The following is a 12,158-nucleotide window of genomic DNA, read 5'->3' as shown; positions in this document are numbered from 1 at the left end:
CCAGAGCATGCACCACTTTGGCAAGGCAGTCCGCAGGCAGATAGGGTCTCAGCCTACGTACCAGATGGAGCTGGTAAACAGCTGCCCTGGACACAGATTTGACCTGTGCCTCCATGGACAGCTGTGAGTCCAAAATGACTCCCAGGCTGCGCACCTGGTCCTTCAGGGGCACAGTTACCCCATTCAGGACCAGGGAATCCTCCACACCTGCCCGCCTCCTGTCCCCCAAGAACAGTACTTCTGTCTTGTCAGGATTCAACCTCAGTCTGTTAGCCGCCATCCAACCTCCAACCGCCTCCAGACACTCACATAGGACCTTCACCGCCTTCACTGGTTCTGATTTGAAAGAGAGGTAGAGATGGGTATCATCCTCATACTGATGAACACCCAGCCCAAACCCCCTGATGATCTCTCCCAGCTGTTGCATATAGATGTTGAAAAGCATGGGGGAGAGGACAGAACCCTGAGGCACCCCACAAGTGAGACATCCCCCACCACCACTTTCTGGACACGGCCCAGGAGGAAGGAGCGGAACCACCGTATGACAGTGCCCCCAGTTCTCAGCCCCTCAAGACGGTCCAGAAGGATGTTATGGTCGATGGTGTCAAACGCCACTGAGAGATCCAGCAGAACTAGGAAACAGCTCTCACCTTTGTCCCTAGCCCGCCGGAGATCATCAACCAGTGCGACCAAGGCAGTTTCAGTCCCATGATGAGGCCTGAATCCCGACTGGAAGGGATTGGCCTCGTTCTTGGTTTGTGAATTTATTTATACACTCAAATAAAGTGACTAGTTTTTCAGGGAATATTTCCTAATTTTTTGAAGGCCGGAGGTTTGCTTTTCTGTGGTGAGTATGTGCCTATTATCTGCACGTACCTTAAAAATTGTATAACAGGACCAATTGTGGAGGATACGTTTCATAAGAAAGTGAAATGCAGAGGTAGTTTTACTGGAAGGATGTGGAAACACTTAATACTGAATAGTTTTTACCTTACAGGCATTTCCCCCCCTCTCAAGTTCATTCCCATCCTGCTGCCTCTCATCTCAACAAAGCCACAGACGCTTCCTCTGTCATGGCCTCATCCTCATCCACGGATATCAGAGAAGTAGCCACATGCCCCATCTGCATGGAGTATCTGACAGGCCCTGTGACCGTGGACTGTGGTCACAACTTCTGCCGGGACTGCATTGTAAAGTATTTTGACACATGGGAACCAATGCAGGTGGGGAACTTGGAGTGTCCCGTCTGCAAAGCCCGGATGCAGAGAGGGAGTTTCCGCCCTAATTGGCAGCTGGCCAATATCGTGGAAAAAATTAAACTCCTGCCACCAAATAAAGGGGAAAAGGATCTGTGTAAGGGACACAAGGAAAAACTCCACCTCTTCTGCAAAGAAGATGAAGAATTGGTGTGTTTCGTTTGTGAGCGATCCCCAGAACATAAATCGCACATTGTGGTTCTCAAGGAAGAGGCTGCCCAGGAATACAAGGTAGGAAGTCATTTTGACATTTGCTAACACAATCCTTTCATCTCTCTTTCGGTGTATATACAGTGGTACATATGCTTCAGGTTACATATGCTTCAGGTTACAGACTCCGCTAACCCAGAAATAGTACCTCGGGTTAAGAACTTTGCTTCAGAATGAGAATTGAAATTGTGCTCCGGCAGCGCGGCAGCAGCAAGAGGCCCCATTAGCTAAAGTGGTGCTTCAGGTTAAGAACAGACCTCCGGAACAAATTAAGTACTTATATGCTCTTAATGTTGCTGTAAAGCAAACATAATAAATTGCTAATCTGTACATTCATGAGAATCAGAAATTGGGCCTCATTTCTGTGCTATCCAAAACAGAACAAAAACTTTGTTCTGCTTACAAAGCAACTTTTAAAAATGTGTTTTTGTTTTTAAAAGCACTGTTTTTCTGCACTTACGCTAAAGGGTTCCTGTGTAATGTAATCATAATGATGAACTGGAGTAAGAATAAAGAAATGGAAGTTCTCATGCTTTAGATTTTTTTTAGTGTACATCAAAAAACCCTAGAAACTCCTGGAGCAATTATTAAGCAAAAATTGAATAGTAGGGCCCAGGTACTAGAAGTAAGCATAATATTAATTAGGGCCTGCAGCCCTAATCAAATCTTAGATTTTGTTTCCTCTTCAGACAATCATCTGTCGTCACCTGGAGCATCTGAGGAAAGAGAGAGAGAAAATTCTGGCTTACGAAGCAAACATGGGAAATGAAAGCAACAACCTGCTTGTAAGTGTCACCATTACTACAAAGGGGACAAGTATTTGAAGGACCAAGTCAGGATTGTTATGTAGTGAAGTTCTCACCCTGGGCCAGCAGGGGGATACTGTAGATAGTTATGCAAATGAAGGATCGAAAGTGACGTTCAGTGATTGGATAGTTTTAGAAAATTGGTACAGTTACGTTGTACTGGAGCTCTATATAAGCAGGCTGACTGAGCTCTTCAGTTCAGTTCTGTTCTGGCCTCTGAATAAACAAGAGCTGTTTGAAGAATCGCTGTGTCGTCTAATATGTTCGCCCACAACTTAACAATGATGTAGCCCCATTGCTGAGTGATTTACCATAAAATTGTTTCAAAACACTCTGCCTTCCTCTTTTCTTCTTTCTTCCTGGTTCTTGCAGAAATTAACAGAAACTGAGAGGCAGAATACACTGGAGAGGTTCAGACAACTGCACCAGTTTCTGGAAGAAGAAGAAAAGCGTCTGCTGAATGAAATAGAAGAGATGGAGAAGGAGATCACAAGAAGAAGGGAGGAGCAGCTGGCTAGGCTCTCAGAGAAACTCTCCTCTCTTGAAAGGAGCATCCGGGAGATGGAGGAGAAGAGTCAGCAGCCAGCGAGTGAACTCCTGCAGGTGAGACTGTGGCAGGAAAAGCCCAAAGTTCCTCTCTCAGAGTTTAATTACACTGACCTTTTGCCTCGCTCTTTCCAGGCTGTGCCAAAGTGCTCTTTTCTTCCCCCCACAGAACTTCCCCACAAAAACTCACTCTTTAATGCCGAGTGCAACAAACGGCAATTCAGTTCTTCTGTGGATTGCCGTTTGCTTTGATTCAGCTTTAAAGAGCAGATTTTTGCAGGGAAAGCTCCAGAGAGGGGGAAAAAGATGCTTGGACAACTATTTGTTTATTTATTAAATTTATATTCCTCCCTATACCTGGAGGTCTCAGGGTGGTTCACAGGATAAAATTACAATATATAAAAATATAAAAACACAAAAAATATAAATATTGTTCTCATGTGGCCACTCTCTGGACCTCTCGTGGAGGGGACACATGAATAAGGGCCTCAGAAGATGATGTCAGGGTCTGGGTGGGTTCATATGGAAAGAAGCGGTCCTTGAGGTATTGTGGCCCTGAGCCATTTAAGGCTTTATAGGTCAAAACCAGCACTTTATTTGGCAATTTTGTTTGGCAAAGGAAACACCTGAGAGTGGATACTATTCCAGTGCGGACTCCTATGCAGAAAGGAGGACTGGCAGTACCTAATTTAGCTTAATAGTATGAAGCTGCCCAGCTCACGTGGTTAAATTTAAGGATATCTCAGAAATTGGAAATGAAACTCTTTCAGTTGGAACCATTATTCATAATTTCTCCTGTGGCCAATATACTATGGATACCTTGGAAAAACAGAGGAGAAGATCCCATGAATTTTCATCAGGTTTTAAAAAATAATAATCAGAAACTAATCTGGAGAACTAAACTTAAGATCAGAAAGATAAAAACTGAGAGAAATTGAAATGATAGATTAATCCAGGGGTAGGAAGTCTGAAGATGTAATGGCATCCGGCACACTTCCCTGTGACCCTCTGAGACTTAAGATCTCTTCGTGGCTCCAAGCAGAGTATCGCAGCAGCGGTTTGTGCCTTTGTGTGGGTGCAATAAATCATAGTCTGTACGCAGGCTTCTTGCTAATCCAAGAAGGCTTTAATCATTGCACAGAAAAACATCATAAATCAGCCAGGAGATTGAGTGGACATCTCCTCGGCTCAACAGCTAAAAGTGAAAGTAACTCACACACAAAGAAAGATTCCTGTATGTGAACAAAACCACACCTCAGAATGTAGAGACGTCACACAGAACTGTTTAACCCTGTAAGTTCTGATTCTGCTCACAGGCAGCCTAAGGCCCATGGGCCGGATGTGGCCCAATCGCCTTCTCAATCCGGCCCACGGATAGTACAGGAATCAGCGTGTTTTTACATGAGTAGAATGTGTGCTTTTATTTAAAATGCATCTCTGGGTTATTTGTGGGTCATAGGAATTCATTCATTACCTGCCCCCCATATAGTCCGACCCACCACACGGTCTGAGGGACGGTGGACCAGCTCATGGCTGAAAAAGGTTGCTGACCCCTAGATAAATCCATTCCTATCCAAAACTTTGGAGTTTGCTAGGCAGACTCACCCAGAGGGCCAGAGGGCATCTATAATGGGTATGGGGTTGCTCGTGCGTAAGTTGCCGCCTCTCCTGGCTATGTTGCCTTGTTAAACCTTTCTGTCTGGACAGCCCTTCACTTCGTGGCTGCCTCAGTCGCTAGCAGAATCCGTCAGTGGGCGTTTCTTAAACCTCTTCCAACATAAAAGTTGTTTGACGCCCAGTCTCCTCCTACTCTCCCTGCGTGGAAGTCTTCTGCGCAGGGAGGGCGTGGGTAGCGGAGAACCTGTGCTCTCCCCGCTGGTGTCCAGTGAAGAGTCCTGGAGCCCTCTTGCCCATTCCCCCATCTGCCCCCCTTTATCCCTGGTGTAACGTTGATTTGCTTCCCCCTCTGCTGAACTGCCTCTCTCCCTGCTTGGCCCTTCTCCAGCATCATTTGAGAGCCTTCCCTCTGCCTCAGGCTCCGATGTCAGTTCCCTGACAGCATCCCTTCCGGGGTCTGATGGGTCTTCATTATAGGCCCTGTGGTAGGCAGTGAATCCCATTCTTCTTTCCCTCTTTTCCTTTCTAGGATGTGAGAAGCACCTTGCAGAGGTAAGTGAATCCTGCTCATCTCCATTAATATCACTCTGTGAAACTGGGAAAGGTCCAGGAGGACAGGAAATAAAACCTGCCCCTCCAGGCTCTTAGGATGTGGTGAAAGGTCCCAACAAGGGAGCAGGAGTTGAGGTGTGTGCCATGTTCCTGAAAATATCTCAGCTGTAATACGTAACTTCAAGGTGTCACATGGGTTCATGATAAGAGGATAGAAGAAAGATATCACTTTTGTCAACAGCAGCAATCATCTTTTCCCCCTCCACATTGTAGGTAATGCAGCCAAAATTGAAAAGCTCTGAGCAGGATGGTATCACTTGATTTTATTTCTCCATTTGAGTAGATTTAACTGAGGAGATTCAGAGATCTGGGGCTGCTCCTTTGGCCCTCAGATGTCTGCCTCTGGAGTCCCTAGTAAGGAGGAATCATCTCCCCTCTGTGCCTCCATTCCTTTGTGTCTCCCTCTCGGCTTTCTACATTCTCTTTCCTCTTCTCAATTGCTTTCTTTTGCTGCACTCAGAAATTCTGCAATTGAATGGGTTAATGTTTATTTTTCCCCATCAGGTGTCAGCTAAGGGAAACATTTAAGAATCCAATGGATTTCCTATCAAAGTTGAAGAGGCGGATCTCAAATTTCCACGTTAAACATCCCATTCTGTATGTTGGGGTGAAGGAAATCAAAGGTAATGAGTGGCTGCAAGGATTTTACACTGGACAATATATTAGTCCGAAAGTTGAACATGCCAGGCTCTTACTGTATTTTATTTACTCTTGCCACAAACAGCAATAGGAGCAAAGTCAGAATTTATTTTTGTTCCAGTGTTCAGTTCACAGTTGTACTCCTTTTCATTTTGGTTCTTTATATTCCACTTGTGTTTTCCCATCCTGATGGGCATTAGAACGGCTCTTAACAAACACACCGTTACTCCACTCCCAGGTCAAGCTTGTTTCCCAGCTGTGGAATTATCTCCTAAGTTCTCTCTTCTTCCTCAGACTCCCACCAGCAGCTGACATACCTAGCGCTGCAACCATCATGATCTCCTGAGTGTTCTTGTGGTGTTTTGTTTTTTAAATCTCCTTGAAAATTCACCAGCCTCTCTTGGTGGTGGTTTAAGGGTAAAGGTACCCCTGCCCGTACGGGCCAGTCGTGTCCGACTCTGGGGTTGCGCGCCCATCTCGCTTAAGAGGCTGGGGGCCAGCAATGTCCGGAGACACTTCCGGGTCACGTGGCCAGTGTGACGAAGCTGCTCTGGCGAGCCAGCACCAGCGCAGCACACGGAAACGCCGTTTACCTTCCCACTGTAAAGCGGTACCTATTTATCTACTTGCACTTAAGTGTGCTTTCGAACTGCTAGGTGGGCAGGAGCTGGGACCGAAAGACGGGAGCTCACCCCGCCGCGGGGATTTGAACCACCGACCATGCGATCGGCAAGTCCTAGGCGCTGAGGTTTTAACCACAGTGCCACCCGCGTCCCATTGGTGGTTTAATACTCACTAAATTCATCAACGTATTTCATCAGCAAATTTCTCCTAAGAAACAGATATTTGGCTAATGTATACAATTATTCAAGCAGTTTTCAGTAGGAGAATTCTATTTTGTGGGTGACTTTCACTAACATATTCAGCTTTATGCAGAGATTCCCCTAATATATCAGTCGGTTGGAGAACTTCATAGCAAAATTGAGATAAGTGTGCGTTTTGAAGGATTGCTGTGCTTCAGTTCCTGTATTGTTTCAGAAAGTGTGAATGCAAAATAAATTGAATTTCTGCCCCATTCTTGCTTCTACCAAAATGTTTGTTAAGAATCTGAAAGAATTTTAATTGTTTGGTCAGGCAAATTCTTCCTCTGCAAGTTTAATTTGTCATTATGGTTAACAATTTTGACTTCAATAATTGATTTTTCATCCGTTTACCTGGGACAACTGTTAAGGTTATAGAAAGCTCTCCCTTGCATTCTTTTAATACACTGATATTGCAGTGTTTCTGTCATTTCTCAGTTTAACATTTATTTATTTTTTATCTTTTCATAGTTTTCTTATGTGTAATTGTTGGTTCTATATCAACATTTTACTTGAAATAAAGAAACAATTGATATTATGTCATTTAGTGAAAAGGTTGTCACAAAATTATTTGAGGTATAAAAGTCTAGCTCTCAGTCTTTATATCTCTTTGCTTCCTCAGATGCTCTGTCATTCGGAAGACATCCTCAGAAAGGTAACTTTTGTGATGGACCAAATTCAAGCACGAGTTGGGAGCTGGTATTTCATTGGGATTAAATGGTCTGTCCTTTCCTTGGTGTTATTCTAAGAGGGAGGAGTACTTGAACTCAGTCTTCTCGTTCCCCTTTTGCTTTTGCTGGATCCTTTGGTCTTGCCCACATCTGAGCATGATTTGACTGTTAATTAGCACTTTTGCTCTATTCTATTTAGATGAGTAGTCCTCACACACAAATACAGTGGTACCTCGGGTTAAGTACTTAATTTGTTCCAGAGGTCCGTTCTTAACCTGAAATTGTTCTTAACCTGAAGCACCATTAGAATATTGTTCTCTATATGATCCCAAAAACTCTTTTAGGCATTTTCTCCTCTCTCAAATGTTACAGTAAAATGGGCCTCTCTTTGGAATGTCTGGGGAGAACAAGACTGGCATTGATGGAACAGGCTCAAATGTTTATTTTTCAAGGTTGTAAAGAGATAAGCAGAGGCTTGTGAGGCCATTGCAGGAAGGAAGGGGGGGCAAGCCCATGTAAGGACATAGGAAGTTGCCATAACTTTCGGTTTACAAGAAATCAGGTGGTATTGTATTCTGCAAATGTATAAAAAGCTGGCTCGCTCAGAATTCGGCGGCAGCAGGCAATGAACATCAGCCTGTCTGTACCTTTTTTTGTCATGGCATAAATAAATGATTTTACTGCTGTCTAATTGACTCTTTGAAGCGATTTCTGATGCTCCAAGATAAAGGAACAAAGAAAAGGTCTAACATTTTAGCTAATGGGGCCTCCCACTGCTGCCGCGCCGCTGGAGCACAATTTCTGTTCTCATCCTGAAGCAAAGTTCTTAACCCGAGGTACTATTCCTGGGTTAGTGGAATCTGTAACCTGAAGTGTATGTAACCTGAAGCGTACGTAACCCTAGGTACCACTGTACCTGAATTTATCTATGAAGAGAGCATCTTCAGTCTTTCCCATTCATACCAGTAGGTGTTCCCTGTTGCATTTGTTGCTATCTTCTAATTTGCTGATTCAGATCATGCTGATTTAATACCAGCAGGGCATGTGCACAGAGAGCTGCCCCCTTCCACTTGTTTTTCTCAAAATAATTCCCTGCCCAGGAAGTAAAAAAAACACAGGGGGGGGGCGCTCCTGGTCATGGATTAAGCAGCAGAAACGGAGAGCTCCCAGAGAAAATATTTTAAAAGATGGATTTCTCACTCTGAAAAACAAGTATTATGAAGTAAAGAATACAAAAACTTTTCAAGCAGGAATGTAATCTGGAGTAGTGAAAAAATAAACACAACTCCTTAATTTCGGGACACCAAGCTTATCGGCTGGAAAAGAATTCCAAGCAAAAGGCTTGTGAATACAAAAATGGACAATTAGAAATGATTTGACCTCTTGCATTTAAATAGCAGAAGGCAAAAAGAAAGGATTAATTTCCAAGAGAGTAAGATATTTGAAATTTCGGAGCAAATAACTGAACTGCAATGGCTTGGGGTTCTCTCCCACAGATGCGAGACACTCTGGTAGTAACTAACTCAGATTTATTGCTCAAACACATAAAGCATTGTGGAGCTCAGTCCTCGGCGTATTCCCCCAAATTTGCTGTTGCCAAGTCTGAGCTCTGCCCCTTCCTTTTCCAACAACAAAACCCCCACTTTCTCTTTTTCTCTTTCCCGCTTCTCACAGACTCTCTCGAGCCTATGATTTTTCGGATCAGCTATTTCCGGTGTCCCTGTCTCTGAGTCCGAGCTGAAACTGAAAGTCTATGTTTTCCCCCTTGGGCTCCCCACTTCCTACTCTGTGGTGAAACTATGGTGAAACTACCTCTGCAAGTCTGGGGCATGCAAATCTTGCCTACATTGATTTCTTCCCTCTGATTTCAATGTAAGCCTCTGAAAGCCCCAAATGGGCAATTCACAACGAGTGATTCAAAGGAGAATCATTTTTCTCCTCTTGCCCCCATCCCTTCCTCCTCCCCTTCACTGCATAGAAGAGCTTGGGGAATATTTTCTGGGTTGTTTTGCTTCGTGACTGGATTGACAGGAGGGACACAATAAAATATGTTGAGTAAAAAGGAACAAAAAAGCATTATTTAAAAACCTGCTGGGAAGGAATTTATTCTGAGGTGAGTCTGGCAGAAAGAAGGGAGGGTCCCAATCCTGAATGAAATGTGAGGACGCCCATTTATCTGAGAGGAAATCTGGTTCTTCTGGGTGTTTCTTGGATCAGGTTGTGCGTCTCAGACTCTAGGCTGATTCTGCCTCTCTTCTCTTTCCCTCATCTTCTCCCTAACAGCAAATGTCACTCTGGATCCAGACACGGCCCATCCCAGGCTCATCCTGTCCGAGGATCGGAAAAGTGTGAGATATGGAGCCAAACTGCAAGACCTGCCTGACAATCCTGAGAGATTCAGTGACATGCCTTGTGTGTTGGGATGTGAGGGATTCACAGCAGGCAGACATTTCTGGGAAGTCACTATGGAAAGTGGGGAATGGTGGGCTCTGGGGGTTGCCAGGAAGTCTGTGAGGAGAAAGGGTAATCTCACCTCTTTCTGGTCACGTTTAGTAATGCACGCTTCCTTAACTGACTTAGGTTCTGAGGGAGGGATCTGGGCTGTGAAGAAGTCAGGAGGTGAGTACTTTGCCTTCACCTCCCCTGATTCCTCTCCTCTGTCCCTGAGTGAGGAGCCCAAGAGGATTCGGGTGACTCTGGACTATGAAGTGGGACGTGTGTCTTTTTCTGATGCTGACTCAGGAGACGAACTCCACACATTCTCAGGGGCCTCGTTCTCCAGGGAGACCCTCCTCCCTTTCTTTTATCTGGGGGGAAATGAAACCCACCTCAGTATCTCCTGAGGAGACAAAATTGGCCTCTCAGGCCCAGTTGGAGTTTCTCTTCACACCAGAATGACTGAGATGAAAACACTTGACAGTTTTGATCTGTTTGCAGAGAACCTTTGAGAGAAGTCACAATCAGCAGAAATAAGAAAAGAAACAAAACTTGGGATTTTCTCTTTCCTTCCCTTTCCCAGAATTTCCTCTGCAGCTGAGTCCTTAACAAACCATAACACTTTAACTGTGTCAATTAACAATCTGTTCATCAAAAGGGCTCAGCCTCCACCAACTTTAATCTTCTTTTCATTGCTTGCCTACACCAACTATTAAAATACACACGTATTCCTAGAAAACAGTCCCTTCCCACTTTTGCTACTAAAGCTCATTTTAAGTTGTTACCTCACACATATTGTTTGTATTTCCTTCCAACTATAGCACCAACTTAACACGCTTCTTCCCCCCCCCCCCGTGCAAATTTTATCCTCACCACCTCTACACTTCCTCAGACATAAGTATCTCTGAATTCTGTGAGGCCTCTGGCTCATTGTTTTTGGGATTGCTTCATTAATCTTTTGTATTAACAATTGGATTCTCTGCATCAGGGGTAGCCGACATGGTGTGTCCTGGACATGGTGTCGGACTACAACTCCCATCAGCCCCTACCAGCATGGTCAGGAGTCAGAGATGATGGGAGTTGTAGTCGAGCAACTTGGCTATGTGTGCCCTATGTAAGGCACATGGAGACTTTGCTGTGGTCCCCAACTTAGTTAATGGGATGCACAACCAATGACATTTATTTCAAAATCGGCAGGATCTCCCCCACCCCCTGGCTTTTAGTAACTAAATATACTTTAATCTTTAAAAATACATTGTTTTCTCTATTGCTGGTTTTTGATGCTTTGTTAATTGTCCATGATCTTATGCTGTCGTTATGGTTTTACATAATGTTTTGGGGGGAACAGCATTTGTATTATTTTCAATCATTTTTCTTTTTGTATTTTATGGATTTCAAATTTTGGTTATTTTGGAGGTATATGCAAGTTGAAAAAAAGAAGCAGTATTAAAGAAAAGCTCCTAAACCTCCATTGCAGGATGCTGAGGAGCCCCTCAACTTTTTGTGGGTGTAAAATGTGATGTGTCATTGATGCAATAATAGTGCCTTAGTCGTGGATTGACGCTGGACTATCCACACATCCACTGTGCTTCAGTAGCTATTCTGCAATATTTCCAGAATGTTTCTCTGTTATTGCCATTTGGAAGGGCACTCCTGGACTGTAATGAAACAAAAGGGGACCAAATAGAAAATCACAACAGAACATTTCTGGCATTAAAATTTATGGGATTTCTGAAGGAAGCAGCAGGACATGGACTGATAAGAAATGAAGAAGTTATGACCACTGCAAACATTTATAGGCAGAAATGGTCTTGAAACTGGGATTGCATGAGTTCCCAGAGAGAGATCATCACAATTACACAATAAAAGGAATATGTATATATCCTGGGAGTGTTTGCACTTTGTGTTGGAGTGGGATGATTGCTGAGAGCTCCGACTCTGGGTGAATGTGGGCTGAGGATCATAGTCAAAAAAGACAAAGAAAAACCCATTCTACCCACTGTTTTAATAAATTCAAAGCTGGCACCCATCTGTCTAGGGAGACAATGGAGGAGTGAGCCTTTGGGGCTTAAGTCAAACTCAGAAGGTTACAGTGCCTGCTGTACCTGTGGAGACCAATACAGGAAAGGAGAAGGGAGGAATCGCAACATGAGAATCCCGCTCACGCTCTCCCTTTGCGCCAGCGGCCTCTCTGGAGCATGCTCCTTCTGGGGACTCGGTTGGCATCCCTCCAGGGGTTAATGTTGCCAGCCTTCATGTCATGTTTGCAGATACAGTGGTACCTCGGGTTACATACGCTTCAGGTTACAGACTCCGCTAACCCACAAATAGTACCTCGGGTTAAGAACTTTGCTTCAGGATGAGAACAGAAATCGTGCTCCAGCAGCGCGGCAGCAGCGGGAGGCCCCATTAGCTAAAGTGGTGCCTCAGGTTAAGAACAGTTTCAGGTTAAGAACGGACTTCCGGAACGAATTAAGTACTTAACCCGAGGTACCACTGTATCTC

At 44.3% G+C, this 12,158-nt stretch overlaps 1 protein-coding gene across 2 annotated transcripts in view; it reads left to right on the top strand.

Annotated features, from left to right (window-relative positions):
* The window catches only part of LOC308469778 (tripartite motif-containing protein 10-like), a 30,353-nt gene extending 18,820 nt beyond the window's left edge, over nucleotides 1-11,533 (top strand). The window contains exons 4-10 of one of the 2 annotated variants that reach the window (XM_080992714.1): nucleotides 998-1,487; nucleotides 2,156-2,251; nucleotides 2,645-2,875; nucleotides 4,965-4,987; nucleotides 5,552-5,670; nucleotides 7,169-7,201; nucleotides 9,501-11,533. In XM_080992714.1, coding sequence (XP_080848840.1) covers nucleotides 1,074-1,487; nucleotides 2,156-2,251; nucleotides 2,645-2,875; nucleotides 4,965-4,987; nucleotides 5,552-5,670; nucleotides 7,169-7,201; nucleotides 9,501-10,060 — 1,476 coding nt within the window. In that variant the 5' untranslated portion in view covers nucleotides 998-1,073 and the 3' untranslated portion in view covers nucleotides 10,061-11,533. The remainder of the gene's footprint in view (nucleotides 1-997; nucleotides 1,488-2,155; nucleotides 2,252-2,644; nucleotides 2,876-4,964; nucleotides 4,988-5,551; nucleotides 5,671-7,168; nucleotides 7,202-9,500) is intronic. The other variant, XM_080992713.1, reaches the window with a different exon arrangement.
* The last annotated feature ends 625 nt before the right edge of the window (nucleotides 11,534-12,158 follow it).

This window comes from Podarcis pityusensis, assembly GCF_964106645.2.
Source record: "Podarcis pityusensis genome assembly, chromosome: 2".
Taxonomy (NCBI): Eukaryota; Metazoa; Chordata; class Lepidosauria; order Squamata; family Lacertidae; genus Podarcis; species Podarcis pityusensis.
Note: the sequence above shows the minus strand (reverse complement) of the source record. Positions and strands in the feature narration are given on the sequence as shown.